Genomic DNA, 15,212 nt, shown 5'->3' with positions numbered 1-15,212 from the left:
AATAAATAAATTTAAAATATTCTTTGCTTTTTCAAAAAGAAAAAAATTGAATCTCTAAAATACTATTTAATGATAATTAGTGTCCTATTAGGAAATTCCAAATGACATCAGAAAAAAATGTTACAGTATTATTCGCTTCTAATTCTGAAATGCTAGATGATGAAGACGACACATTAAGAATGTCCGGTTTTTTTCAATAAAATAGAAAGAAAGAAACGGATCGTAATATTGTTGAATTGTTTTAGAAGAATTATTAAATTTTCTATCATAACCAAATTAACAAAAATTTTATGACTTGAAAATTTTTTAATTTAACCAATTGAAGTTTATAATTAAAAAATTAAGAATCTGTGATATTTCATGATTCCAAATATCTAAAATTTATTTTACAAATATTAATTTGAGGATATTAAAAGATACCCTTTAGGTATGGTCAGCCTGGTTTGTTAAGTGATGTGAGAAGTTAACTTCAAATCCATACTATAAAATTCTGTCAGAAATAAACAAAAAAATCACAAATCATTAGAGTCACCAAAAAGCATCAGAAAATCTGAAGAATAATCAAAATGTCTAATGTTTTGTCATGATTCCTCATTATTTTTTTAGTAGGGTTTATATAAGAGAAAATTCTATTATTTTAGAAATATATTTCGGTCACCGTTTGAGACCGAAACGTCTAAAAAAGACTAATGTTTTAATAAATAACGTTGAACAAAAAGAAATATTAAATATACATTCAAACAAAATTTAAACAATTTAATACCAAAATCGTCCATCATTTGCATTTGAGTCAATTACTAAAATAACGTGTATTTATAGGTTATGTTGCGTGCAGTAATTAAAGCACATTCTAGAATGAAAGTAAATTTATACTTAAATTTTTTATACTATAAATAAAGTTTTATAGACTATTGCATAAAGTTTAAAAGCAGTTTAATTTTTTCAAAAATTTGAAAATATAGTTGAAAATTCTCTGAATAGAAAATAATACTTTTCTTAAAGTCGCAGTAATTGGTACACTCACAGTAATTTGTACTAACTCTTACCCTATTTGACCAATATTTCCATTTTCGAAAAAAAAAAATGAACAAAATTTTAAACAAAAAATGAATAAAAAAAACATCTTCGAATATCAGTTAAAATGGGAGTCCTTTCCACTATGCATAAAATGCAGTACGGTGAGAGTGCTGACGTAAACGAGAAATAAGGCCCCTTCCCTCATAGAATGAGACGGTACCGGACAGGGAAACCGCGATTTGACCAATCCACAGTCTGTCCAAAGACATCCACCGGTCTATTTGTATAATCGAAATACTGGATTGGCTTATTATATCAAAAACAAATTTTCAAAAAAAGGAATTTTAATTTTCGTTTATTATCGTGTGTTTTATAATTATCCCCCTCGGAAGTGTTATGATCAGGTGGTAATTTTTAATTATTCAAAGTCTCGTAAGAGACTGTTTTTTTTTCCTCTTTTATTGGATCTTTCATATTTTCTGGTAAGTCATCATTTTGTAATTTGTTGACTTTCATAAATTTCTTTTCTCCATTAAATCAGGAAAAAGAGTTTCTTTCGAACGGTTTTATATAATGTTGTTTATATAAATTAAAATAGAAAATTCATAATTCAAAAATAGAAAAAGTGCCTTGATGATACTAATAATAGTAATAATAATAATAATAATAATAATAATAATTGTTATTATTATTATAATAACGAAATGTTTATTATTTTATTCAATGGCTTTTTTAAATTTCCTTATTCAGTTATGTAGTTACTCAATTATTTTTTATATAATTTATCATGTATTTTTGTTCTTTAGAGGATTTTCAGCCCTAGGAACATAAATATTTAATAAATTTACCGGAAATAAAACAGAAAGAATGTTATTGATTCAGGGACGTTTTAATAAAAATCAGTTTACGCAAACGTTTTATTGTTGATACATGAATAAATATCACTTTTATGTCATTTTCACCTTCTTAGTCGTGAATAATAATTTTTTTTTTCTTCTAGACCAATTAATATTACTACGCGCGAAAGTTTTTTTAAAATCCTTTCCTCACTTTCCTGTACAATTCATTTTTTTTTCATTTTCATTTTCATTTTCATTCATTTTCATTTTTTTTATTTTCTCACACGTTTTGAAGTTTATTTATTAATAATATATTAATATAATCTTTTTTTTATTGCTACTGTGGTAGAATATTTAATTTAATTAGATATTTATTTTTTGGTTTTTTTCATTTTCATATATTACGTTGTGAAATTTTCCATTCAAATATAAATTTTTCCAACAGTTTTGCGCATTTTTTTAACATTTTAAATATATATCTAGAAAATAGTGGAATTGTTCGGAATTTTTTTTTTTTTTACTTTAAACACTTATTAAAATAATTAGTCTGTTTATTTGGATAAGAAATAGTCGAAGTTTATCGCATAGTTACGAGTTAACTATTTTAGTATATTTTATATTTTTCATAACATTGTACACATAAACAAATTAGTAATTAAATTGTTGTTCTATGTAGATAATATTGTTATAATTACTTTTCAATTATTATTAGAACTATTTTAAAAATTGTGTCCTTTTTAAAATATTTCCTTATTTATTGTTATTTTTTTATTATTGTTCTTTTTAATCTTAGTATTATTTTTTTTATCTTTATTGTTATTTTTTTATTATTGTTCTTTTTAATCTTAGTATTATTTTTTTTATCTTTATTGTTATTATTATTATTATTATTATTATTATTATTATTATTATTATTATTACAATTAGGGGAATGTAGTCAAGGTTGGCCTACTGTCTAGGTAGGCCACTCGCGTTTTTTTGTCAAGTTCACTAGCGCCACCTACGCGCATTTTTGTCGATGCTTGTCTTAGTGAAACCTAACTTTTTGTTCAATTACATTTTCGGAAAATCGAAAACTGTGTTTTCTGTGACGTCGGTACAAAAAAAGCTCAAAAAAAGTTTTGTGCACATCTTATTAATATTTTTATTTAATTTTATAAATATTTTAGTGCAAAACTTTTTTTTATTTATATTTATTTTTTTATATTGTTTATTGTTATTATTTTGTTATTTCATTAAGTTACAAACTGTAAACAATAAAGAATCAATTTTCCGTAACTCCAAACATGTTATTTTATTTTTTAACGATTAATGCCCTTTGAATTTTAAACATGGCCGACCTTGACTGTAATGGCCAACCTGGACTACAAATTTTTTTTTTTTTAAATCTTTATAACTTTTTCATTTTTAAACCTGTCAATTTACTTTGTACAGAAAAAATGTTCCTATTAAACAGGACTTTCCAACCATATACTTCAATTGTCCAAATTCATTTTTAAAAAAAAGTTATAAACAAAAGTCAAAAAGGTGGCCGACCTAGACTATGTTCCCCTATATTATTATTATTATTAGGTATTATTATTTTTGTTTGTAATCGAAAGTGGAAAATCTGTGAAAATTCAAATACAAGGATTAAATCCAATGTTATATATGTTTCATATAGAAAAATGAATTTTTCTCTTTGAATTAAAAAAATTAGTTTGAAAATTACTTTTCTTTAGTTTTATTTCAGAGATTTAACGTTTATTGCTATGCACACGATTTTGTATATATAATTGTTGAGATACAAATAGCAGTTCATTTTCCCCCAACTTTCTCGCTGAAAGATTTGATCCGAGAGATCTTGTGCGGAGAGAAAGTAAATGGGAATCTCATGGACCCAGAAACAAAGTTCTGATACATATCCTATTGCGGTCAGCCAAGATGAATTCTTTTTTTTTTCTTGAATCTTTTTTATTTTATGTTTACTATTTTTCATTCTAATACTGAAAAATATGAATATAATTTCATAAATAAAATAATGAACATCTTTTTAATACAAATTTATTTTTTAACAAAATTTTAAAAACATCGGTTTAAGGAAAACCATCTCTTGGACGATGAGAAAAAAAATTATTATTCTAAAGTGTTGGATTTGTGGAAAATTATTATTTTACTAGAGAGAAAATTTCTTTTGTTTTTCTATATGAAAGGAGTATTTGAAAGCCATTGCTGATCGTTATGTGATATTGCTTTCAAATACTACAGCTACGAATGAATTTTACATTATAATTTATTATAATTTGATGATGGTTTTTAAAAATGGAATTTTATTTTGGCATTTATCGGCTATTTGATAATAATTTAAGTCACGTAATTTTTTTCTACTTGACAATGACATAACACCTTCAATACCATATCGGTCGAATGATAATAAACTGCGACCATGGTACAAGTTCAAAATCTATTTTTTAAATTGTTGTTGCATTTTGTGTGAAAGTTCAAAAAAATTCAGTTTATTTTCAAAAGATTTTCTTATTTTTAAAAATATGTTTTTTTAATTTTATAGTTTTATTTATATTTATATATGTTAATTATTTTAAGCTTTAGAGGGCCAGGACCATTTATTTTGACGAATCTTTTTATCGAATTGACTTCTTATTTATTTATAAATTTCCGGTCCTCTAAAGGTTAAATAATTTCAATTATTTTGAATATTTTCAATTATTTTTAATAAAAAAAATATTATTATATATAATATTTATATTTGAAAATGATTCAAGATCATTTTGCCAAAAAAATGTATTTCTTCAACTCATTTAAAAAATTTTAGTTCGAATTAGGCAAAAGAAAATTATAAATTATAAATTTTTGTGCCATTTTTGTACCTGAGGTATTTTTTTCTATTATTATAAAAGAAACTAGATTTGACAATAATAGTATGTCATTGAATGTCAGTGGCCAGTCGTTGAACTATAAACTCGCCAAAGTTTTATTATACAAAGATGCTACTGCGTGAGTGGCTTACTTTGAATGGCTTACACCACTTAAATTTATTAGATGTAAGTACATGGTAGTTACGAGCAATAAACCAAAATCAATTACACTGAAAAAAAAGTTTAAATGTCATTCTCCTTTTGTTCCATAAATTATTTCTAATTTAATATCCGCAGATAAAAAACATTTTTTTTTGTATATAATTTAAAAAATAGAAAAAAAAATTTTAGCACATAATGAAATATATTTTCCTTTAAAAAATTTTCATTTTTTTCCGCTCTTGAAAAATATAATTGTTTTATATTTACTGTTAGAATTTTCTTTCTAACTTTCACGAAAAATTGCTGGCTCACTAAATTATTCTTCAATTTTTACTTTAAGTTGATAGATGCCAAATTCAACATAAGTGATAACAAAAAACTTTTTTGTAATACATTTTTTAAGATATTTCTAATAATTTTAATTTTTAATAATAATTTTTCTAATAGAATTCTTTTTTCATTTTCGATCTTATTGAAATAAATTTATATTTAATTTTAGGTATAAACTGAAAGTGGAGAAAAATATTTAAGTCACTTCGATGATGAAAATATTGGCAGGCGTGGAGGAGGTGACGAGTGAAGAAAAAAAAGATCTTCTCAATGATCATGTATGCAATAATCATCATGAAAAAAATCCAAAATCCCCTGCGGCGGAAGATTCAACAAAATCAGTCGCCTATCAAGTAAATAAATTGAAAACAATACTATTTTTTCAAATATTAACAGAACTTAATTTTAATGGATTTTATTTCATCAAAACCATAATATCATCCGAGATTTTTCTTATTTATTAATATTAAATTTTAATAAATTTAATATAAAATTATTATTTAATTTGAAATAATTCTTATTTTCTTAATATTTAAAAATTTCTTTATTATTATTTTTATTATTTTATACAGAAATATGAAAACTTCGCGATATATGAAGTTTGATAAATAAATTCACGTTTACTTAATACTTTATTCCGTTTACTGTTGTAAATATAAAAAAACAGATAGAAAAAGAAAATGGTACATAAGGAAAGACTGATTTTCACTTTTGATTGCAAATTTCTACGAGTCAATTTACAGCAAAGTTCCACTTTGCCGAGAGATGAAGAGAAGAGAAGATACGATTAAGGGGAATACAAACTTGACACAGAGAGTCGAAAGGCATGTCCCGTTGTGACCCACTTACCGCTTTCCTATCACTAGATACTTGATACATTCATAAATATTTTCCTTCTCTCTTTCACCGACATTATTTTAAGGCCATCTCTTGACTCCCACTTGGAAATTCGTAAAAGTGAAATTTTCCCCCTTTTTTTTACTAATTCAGTTAAAAAAAAATTGCGAAATTTTGTAATATTGTAATTTTTACGTGAATCGATACTTTTTCAGATGTAATTCAATCTTTTCTTTATGAAAATTTCTTTTTCTTAAAATAAAATTGTATATAGACTTGCTCAAGTTGAAAATATAAAATCTTTTACAAAAATGGCTAATTATTAATTAGAATTGTGTATAAAGAAAGTAGATTTTATTTTAATTTTGATTTATTACTGTTGACGTTTTAGTAGTGAGGCGACATTAATATTACAATTGCATTTTTATTGCAGAGACGAATTGAACGTCCTAAAGAACCTGCAAAGTCACCAATTAAGGGTCAGGTGACTGTTGAAGATGAAGAAAGGATGAGAAAGTTACTTCCTTTTCACTTAGCACCTGAATATCTTCAATTTAATCCTTTTATACTTCACGGCTACCGAGGCTATCTCACCACTAAATTATGTATAGAAAGGTATTAATTACAATGTCAATAACATTATTAATAATGATTAGTTATCAATTATTTTTTTTGTACTTTGCGACTTTTGGAAAATCTGCTTACAAATGTTTGCAGAAATTCAATTATGTTGAAAAATTTTAAAAAATTCTCGTTAAACATTCAATTATCTTTAAAAATGTTAAAATTCTTTTTCAAAATTCAATAATTATTAAGAATATTATTAAGAACAAAAGTTCTTTTTTCCTTGACTGAAGAAAGAAGAAAAGTACTTTCTTCTTCTTCGACTGAAGAAAGACCAAAAGTTTATTCTTGTATGACTGAAGAAAGAAGAAAAGTAATTTCTTCTTTAATTGAAGAAAGAACAAAGGTTCTTTCTTCTTCGACTGAAGAAAGAACAAAAGTTTATTCTTGTATGACTGAAGAAAGAAGAAAAGTAATTTCTTCTTTGATTGAAGAAAGAACGAGAATCTTATTTCTTTCACTGAAGAAAGAACATAAGTTCTTATTTCTTTGATTGAAGAAAGCACAACGATTCTTATTTATTTTACAGAAGAAAGAATAAAAGATCTTATTTCTTTGAGTGAAGAAAGAACAAAACTTCTTTCTACTATGACTGAAAAAAGTACTTACTTCTTTGATTGAAGAAGGAACAAGATTCTTATTTCTTTGACTGAAGAAAGAACAAAAGTTCTTATTTCTTTGGCTGAAGAAAGAAGAAAAGTTCTTTCTTGTATGACTGAAGAAAGAAGAAAAGTACTTTTTTCTTTGATTAAAGAAAGAACAAAGGTTCTTTCTTCTTTGACTGAAGAAAGACCAAAAGTTTATTCTTGTATGACTGAAGAAAGAAGAAAAGTAATTTCTTCTTTAATTGAAGAAAGAACAAAGGTTCTTTCTTCTTCGACTGAAGAAAGAACAAAAGTTTATTCTTGTATGACTGAAGAAAGAAGAAAAGTAATTTCTTCTTTGATTGAAGAAAGAACGAGAATCTTATTTCTTTCACTGAAGAAAGAACATAAGTTCTTATTTCTTTGATTCAAGAAAGCACAACGATTCTTATTTATTTTACAGAAGAAAGAATAAAAGATCTTATTTCTTTGAGTGAAGAAAGAACAAAACTTCTTTCTACTATGACTGAAAAAAGTACTTACTTCTTTGATTGAAGAAGGAACAAGATTCTTATTTCTTTGACTGAAGAAAGAACAAAAGTTCTTATTTCTTTGGCTGAAGAAAGAAGAAAAGTTCTTTCTTGCATGACTGAAGAAAGAAGAAAAGTACTTTTTTCTTTGATTGAAGAAAGAACAAAGGTTCTTTCTTCTTCGACTGAAGAAAGAACAAAAGTTTATTCTTGTATGACTGAAGAAAGAAGAAAAGTAATTTCTTCTTTGATTGAAGAAAGAATAAAAGTTCTTTCTTGTATGACTGAAGAAAGAACAAAAGTTATTTCTTGTATGACTGAAGATAGAAGAAAAGTTAAAAAACAAAATTAATTTTTTGTGACAACCCAGCCACAAAATGTCGCGGACTGTCAGCTGCCGGGAACAATAATAATTATTATTATCCTCACATTACTTTGTAATTGATTTGTAATATTCAAATCTAGAACGTCCGAGTTACTCGCACAGTGTCAGTTTAATAAAAAATGTAAATCCATCAAGCATAAAATAAACTTGCCCACTCTAGTCAATCAGTTATATACTTTCTCTTCCTGAATACTTGTGGATAATAATTGGTAATATTTCCGATACAATTTCGATAAATCTAAATGTTAACAAATACTTGTAAGTAGGTTCTCGAAACTTGTAATTCGAAACTTTTTATTACCCAACAGTTTGTACATCATATTTATAAGCGACAATGATTATATCGGTTGCATTTTAATAAAATTATTTAAATACGATGCAAAACGAATGTATTGCATTTTTTTTATTTTGGACTAGATTTTTATATTTTTTTCTACTCCGGGTTTTTATCTATATATTTTGGAGAATTAAAACTTATTTTAATCAAACTTCTTTCTACCGTTTTCAGTGTATTTTGGTGGACCAATGAAACAATCAACATTTGGAGTCACGTTTTTGGATGGATGTTATTTTTCGGATTGACATTCTACGATCTCTGTCTATTGAACATTCATGCACCATTTGGCGACAAGATTATTGTTGCCTTGCTGCTAATTTGTTTCCAGGTACAAAAATTTTCTTTTTAAAAAAAATGTCTTTAGAGTTTGTCAAACAATTTTTAAGGACTAAGATTTCCAAGAACTGTAGGAACAAATTTAGGTTCTTAAAGAATTAATCAAGTTATAAATATTTCAGGCATGTATGATCCTGTCGTCAATTTATCATACATTTTCTTGTCGAAGTGAAGATGATTACTGGTGTTTCCTATCGTTTGATCTCTTTGGCATTGCTCTTAGTTTACTAGCAATTTACATGTCTGGGGTTTATTACGCCTTCTGGTGTCATAAGGTTTGTTCGTATATTAATATTATAAATCCAACGTATGTTTATGAATATATTTTTCAGTATTTAAATGATTCGACGAGTAAATTTAGTTTAAATATTTATTGAGCAAATGTGGTTTAAAACCTATTTGTCTAATTGATCCTTCCTTTCAGGGTTTACAACAATTTTACCTAATAACTGTTCTATTAATATTTGTATTCGCAATGATTCTACAAGTGCCAAAGTTCGATATTAATGGCAATATAAAATTGATAGTTTTTGTTGCTTGGGCAGCTTATGGAGTGTTGCCAACATTGCACTGGAGTATTGCTATGGGTGGAATGGAAAATCCCATGGTTCGAATGCTTCTTCCTAGGGTACTAGGAATGTATGTCATTAGTGGATTAGCATTTCTTATTTATCTTAGTAGAATTCCCGAACGCTTTTATCCAGGTTGGTTTTAGGACTTGATTTTTGACTATTTAATAAGGACTTAATTTAACTACTTAAAATTATAGTATAATTAACATACCTTACTATAATTGAGCTATACTATGGTTTTCTTGACTCTACAGGTAGTGTAGACTTTATTGGATCTTCTCATCAATGGTGGCACGCATTAGTTGTTTTGGCACTATATTATTGGCATAATACAGGAATGCTGTACGTGGAGTACAGAATGAATCACGGCTGTCCTAGTAATATGAGATTATGACATTCGAATTTTGAGGATTATTAAGGTAACACTATTCTCTAATAATAAATTCATTTTACAAAGGTTCTCTTAGTCAAAATTACTTACTGAAAAGGCTGTACTATACTTCTCCTATTTCTCCTACCGAACCTAAAATTTCCGATCTTTATTTACATTGAAAACTTCGTATTTCTCAATTTTTCAGATTTTCAAAATATGTCAAGTGATTTTATAAATAAATTCTACAATATGCTTATTGTATATATTATATATAAATTTCGTATTGCTTATACAAATTCCTACTAATGATCTGCATATATTTATAAATGTCCACAAAAGGAAAATAAATTTTTTTATGATCCCCCACAGCATCTAAACATGCAGCAACATTGACAACATTGCATCAATATTGTGAATTTTTTGAAGCAACATTGTCAATATTTCTACAAGTTTAGATGCTCTGGCGGATGCTTTTCGTAAATGTTTTTAAACGCATTTAGAAATATGTTAAAATAAATATATCTGCATTAAAAAACTTTAAAAATACGTTCTCTAACAATAACTATTTTCAAACAATTACAAAATTTTATTTATTTTGAATTTTTACAATTTTATTTCAAATAAACATTTGACTGATTTAATAAATAATATGCAGTTTCATGAAATATTGTACATAGGATAAGAAATTAAATATTAAGTTTAGATAAATTGTTTTTTGTTATTCTAGTGTAAAATAAGAATGACGATATATTTATAAATCGCTCAATAATGTTTCAATTATTACAAATAAACATTGTGTTATTTATGACTATTAGTTTAAGAATATATTTATAAGTGTTAATTTTTGACAATTTGTAAACGATTATAAATAAAGAAAAAATTTAAGTTTTTACTGAAAAAGAATGTTTAGTAAGATTGTCACAAATATGACGTCTATCAATGGTGTCAAATCTAATTATTCGATTGTATAAATTACAAATACTTTTTTTTTATTATAAATAAACTTGAGAATTAGATTGTTCCATCTTGGATCTCGGTAAGAAATCTTCAAAAAATTAGTTTTAATCATGCGAGTTCACTGGCGTCATCTAACATTAGAGACCACAAGTCATTCTTTCAATTATCTTTGGTCGGTATCAGAAATAAAATGTCGAAAAAAGCTTTCAATGAAAATTATTTAATACATTTAAGAAAATTAAAGTTTAAATCAAGATTTACATAAATTACAAAAGAATATAATTTTTTCAAAATTCATTTTTTATAAACTTAAGATGGATACAGTTTTAATTAATGACCGAGAGATGTAGCAACGTGTCAAGGTTTCGACTTGCATTTTTTAGAAACTTCTTCCATTGGTAGAAACATTTCCTTTAACTATCAAAAACCTTTCGTAATCAAACGTCATCCTAGTCAGGCCTGATCCTAGTCTTTAGACAATCAAATTAAATTAACTATAAATAAAACTTGATGCAAATTTAGTCTGCATTCAAATTTGCTATCAGCATAATAAATATCAGTTTCTGATTTATTTTTCAGAAAAGTTTTTAAACTCTTGTATAAATTTTATATTAAATCCTATTTAATTGGATGCTAAAAGTAAATATTTGTTTCTAGTAATAATTTCAAAAAGAATAAAATAGAGTGTCGCAGAAAAAAATATACACTGAGAGTATAAGTAGATGTAAATTTTTTATTCCCATTAGGCGATTCTTATCGTTCTCGCTCCTTGGACGACTCTCGCTCTAGTTTAGCATCCTTTACAGGCGAATGCGTCTAACCAAGCGGCTATTCTTTATCCCGGGTAAAAGCAGACCGTGTACAAGAATTTACGTAGCACTTAATCCCCCCGTTTAAAGGTCTCAACAATTCCCCTCTACTGCACATTCTTACATACTCAATTCTCCTCATTTTGCAAAACACTTGCTTCCATAAATAAAGTAGTTTAGATCTCAAGTGTCATTTTCCATGAAATTATTATCTTTAATAATATTCTTCTAATAGAAGAAAATTTTTGACAATATTCCTTTTGGGACCACAAATTTTAGAAGAATTACGCTTGTAATTATTATTATTTACAAAAGGGGTTTTAAGGTGAAAGTCTGAGCTAACAAACTAAATTTTTAGGTGACATTGAGAGATAGTACCTAAAAAATATTTTACTGCAAAAAAAAAGGGAGTTTCTTTATATTTTTCCAAGAGAGTTTATTTCTATGATTTGAAAAATGTCAGAATAAAAAAAAAATGTGGTAAGTCCGGGCAAGACAGAGTTCGATGAGATGAAGAGAGTTGGGATGAGATTGTTCGGGTAGCGCGTGCGCTGGTTGACTCAATAAACATCTCGAGGAGCCTTCGTAAGCCCTGTGCTGCACTCTGGATTACCACAGCTACTCTCCTTTATATTTTTTTAAATTCCCAATTATACAGATGTATTCTTAAAAGTCTAATGAAAATTCCATCAACAGGACGAAGCATAAAAAAACTTATCAGAAATTACTTTCGTTTCTCCAGAAACAAATTTTAGAAGAATTACGCTTATAATTATTATTTACTATAAAAATAAATTAATACACATTAAAAATCACTCCCGTCTTATTATATGACCACAAATTCTAGAAGAATTACGCTTATAATTATTATTTACATTAAAAATAAAAATAAATTAATACTTATTAGAAACCACTCCCGTCTTATCCTGGGACCACAAATTTTAAAAGAATTACGCCTATAATTATTATTTACATTAAAAATTTAAAAAAATTAATACCCAATAGAAACCACTCCCGTCTTATTCTGGAACCACAAATTTAGGAGAATTACGCTTATAATTATTATATACATTACAAATAATAATAAATTAAGACCCATTAAAAACCACTCCCTTTTTATTCTAGGACCACACATTTTAGAAGAATTACGTTTATAATTATTATTTTCATTAAAAATTTAAAAAAATTAATACCCAATAGAAACCACTTCCGTCTTATTCTGGAACCACAAATTTTAGAAGAATTACGTTGTAATTAGTATTTGCTATAAAAATAAATTAATATCCATTAAAAACCACTCCCGTCTTATTCTAGGACCACAAACCTTAGAAGAATTCTGCTTGTAATTATTATTTACATTAAAAATAAAAATAACTAAATACCCATTACAAACCACTCCCGTCTTATTATATGACCACAAATTCTAGAAGAATTACGCTTATAATTATTATTTACATTAAAAATAAAAATAAATTAATACTTATTAGAAACCACTCCCGTCTTATCCTGGGACCACAAATTTTAAAAGAATTACGCCTATAATTATTATTTACATTAAAAATTTAAAAAAATTAATACCCAATTAAAAACCACTCCCGTTTTATTCTAAGACCACAAATTTTAGAAGAATTACGCTTGTAATTATCATTTACATAAATAATAAATTAATACCCCCATCAATTTAGAAATTAGAATTCATGAAAATCTGTCGAAGGAATTTTCATAAAAATACCGTCTTTATTTTTCCCAAAGAAAAAGTAAAATATCCTTTCGTATTTATTGTCGGGTTTTTTTTTTTTTTTTATTTTTTTGGTGCAGAATGGAAGAAAAGCATTGGAGATGTAACGTTGGACAATTCGTAAAAGACATTGTTTACAGCATGGGACAGAAAATAGGTGTAGGTATACACTAGCCTATCTTTAGAGTAATCTCATACGTCGTATGCGCTCGTTATCATCGACCAAACGACCCTCTCGAGGGACCTACGCGTTCACATTTTGTGGACGAGATTTATCTTCTGTACTTTATACTCTGTACGCTTTACTATTTTACAGAAATTCCTCGCGTTGAATTGAAGAAAAAGATTTTTACTCCCTGGAATTCAGTTTTGGAAATTCGAATATGGATAAATATTCACAAAAGAGCAGATATTATTATTATAGTAAAAATAGAAGTGATTTATGATTATCGTTTTTGGAAAAACAATCGACTCTTGTGTTTACTTTTAAAAAGACGCGAGTAACAAAAGGTGTTTTAAGGTGAAAGTCTGAGCTACAAAAAAGTTAATATAGACAATACATCTTGTCACAGACAGTTAATTGTCAGTTGATGTTCGGTGTCCTTAGGATGCAATCGTTATTTTTGGATCTACTTTATCTGAAGACGAAGATTTGATATTTTATTTATTCAACTATTCTTTTTGACTTATAATTTTTTATAGTTTAGTTAGTGTACAAAAGCTTTTGAGGTAAAAGTCCGAGCTACGAAAAAGTTAATTTCTTTCTATGATATTTTTGAGAATATTGCTTTTGGGACCACAAATTTTAGGAGAATTACGCTTATAAATTTATAATTATTATTTACAAGAGCTTTCGAAATGAAAGTGTGTAACAAAAAGTTATATTATTTCTAGTAGAAGATAATTTTTGACAATGTTGCTTGTCTAATTATCAGTTCATGTTCGGTATACTTATAGATCCTTATTTGTATCTTAGATGAGGACCGAGATTCGATGTTTTATTTATTGAACAATTCTTTTCGGCTTTAGTTTATATTAATAATTATTTATAACTTTAGACTCAGTGGAGAATTGAGAAAAAGGAATCCTGTTTGTTATCTCGACGTGGGAAAGTATATAACGGAGATGGAGTCATGTATTTTATGTCTAACTTCTTAAATGTTGAATCTATACATACAGTCAGAGTGGCATTATAATTATTTACCCTCCCGACAGAAAGTTTAAATCCCAATTAACTTGTTCCTTATAAATTTGTCTTCCCCGTTTGGAATTTACATTTGAACTCCTGTCACTGATAAAGTTCTTATATAATCCGCACTTCTACATAAAATAATTCTCATTTTCCGGCTGAACAAAGCTACCCTTTATCTTTCCAACAGTTTTATTCATCTCTCGAGGGAGTAAAATTGTGAGTACTCTCTCGCAACCTTGACAAAACCCTACTCAAGTCAAAAACAACCCTTTCTCGAACACTTATCCCTAAGACACTTCTCTCTCCTTGTGTGTGACTTTTTTGGGAAAAATTAGCTTCCCCTAAGTTCCCCTTTTCTATCCTGCGTCACGTGGATCGTTTCCTTTCGAAAAAGGAGAGAGAGTTAACAAAAGAGAGGGTTCTCTTGGAAAACCTCTTGCTTTTTCCCTCTTTATCCCGCGGACTCTCAGGACAAAACGCAACGTTCCTCGACATCGGGACTACTCTATGTCGGGAGCCTCCATTAAATTCATTAGGCCATTAGTGGCTGCAACCCTCCAAGATGGCTCCCGGGTCGCTTGGCAACGAAACGAGCCAAGCACCACGGCAGGGTGGTTGGGTCTTTGCCGTGTAATTAGATTCAACGAGCGAGAAGGAAAACCATCGTAGAAGGCGAGGAGATGGTGGAAGACAAGGAGGACATGTATGTGTGCGCCTTGCTACGTACCTTTTCAA

The 15,212-nt window shown here is 27.4% G+C and overlaps 1 protein-coding gene across 1 annotated transcript; it reads left to right on the top strand.

The window, feature by feature from the left end:
• Positions 1 to 1,234: 1,234 nt before the first annotated feature.
• Positions 1,235 to 10,572, top strand: LOC122500541 (progestin and adipoQ receptor family member 3). Its single transcript, XM_043609510.1, has 8 exons — positions 1,235 to 1,499; positions 5,373 to 5,556; positions 6,474 to 6,655; positions 8,672 to 8,828; positions 8,959 to 9,111; positions 9,261 to 9,540; positions 9,663 to 9,827; positions 9,987 to 10,572. The coding sequence occupies exons 2-7, from the start codon at positions 5,413 to 5,415 to the stop codon at positions 9,800 to 9,802; spliced, it is 1,056 nt and encodes a 351-aa protein (XP_043465445.1). The 5' UTR covers positions 1,235 to 1,499; positions 5,373 to 5,412; the 3' UTR covers positions 9,803 to 9,827; positions 9,987 to 10,572.
• The last annotated feature ends 4,640 nt before the right edge of the window (positions 10,573 to 15,212 follow it).

Source organism: Leptopilina heterotoma, unplaced genomic scaffold, assembly GCF_015476425.1.
Source record: "Leptopilina heterotoma isolate Lh14 unplaced genomic scaffold, ASM1547642v1 Lhet_188, whole genome shotgun sequence".
Taxonomy (NCBI): Eukaryota; Metazoa; Arthropoda; class Insecta; order Hymenoptera; family Figitidae; genus Leptopilina; species Leptopilina heterotoma.
The sequence above is the reverse complement of the archived record's forward strand: the minus strand, read 5'-3'. Positions and strand labels throughout refer to the sequence as shown.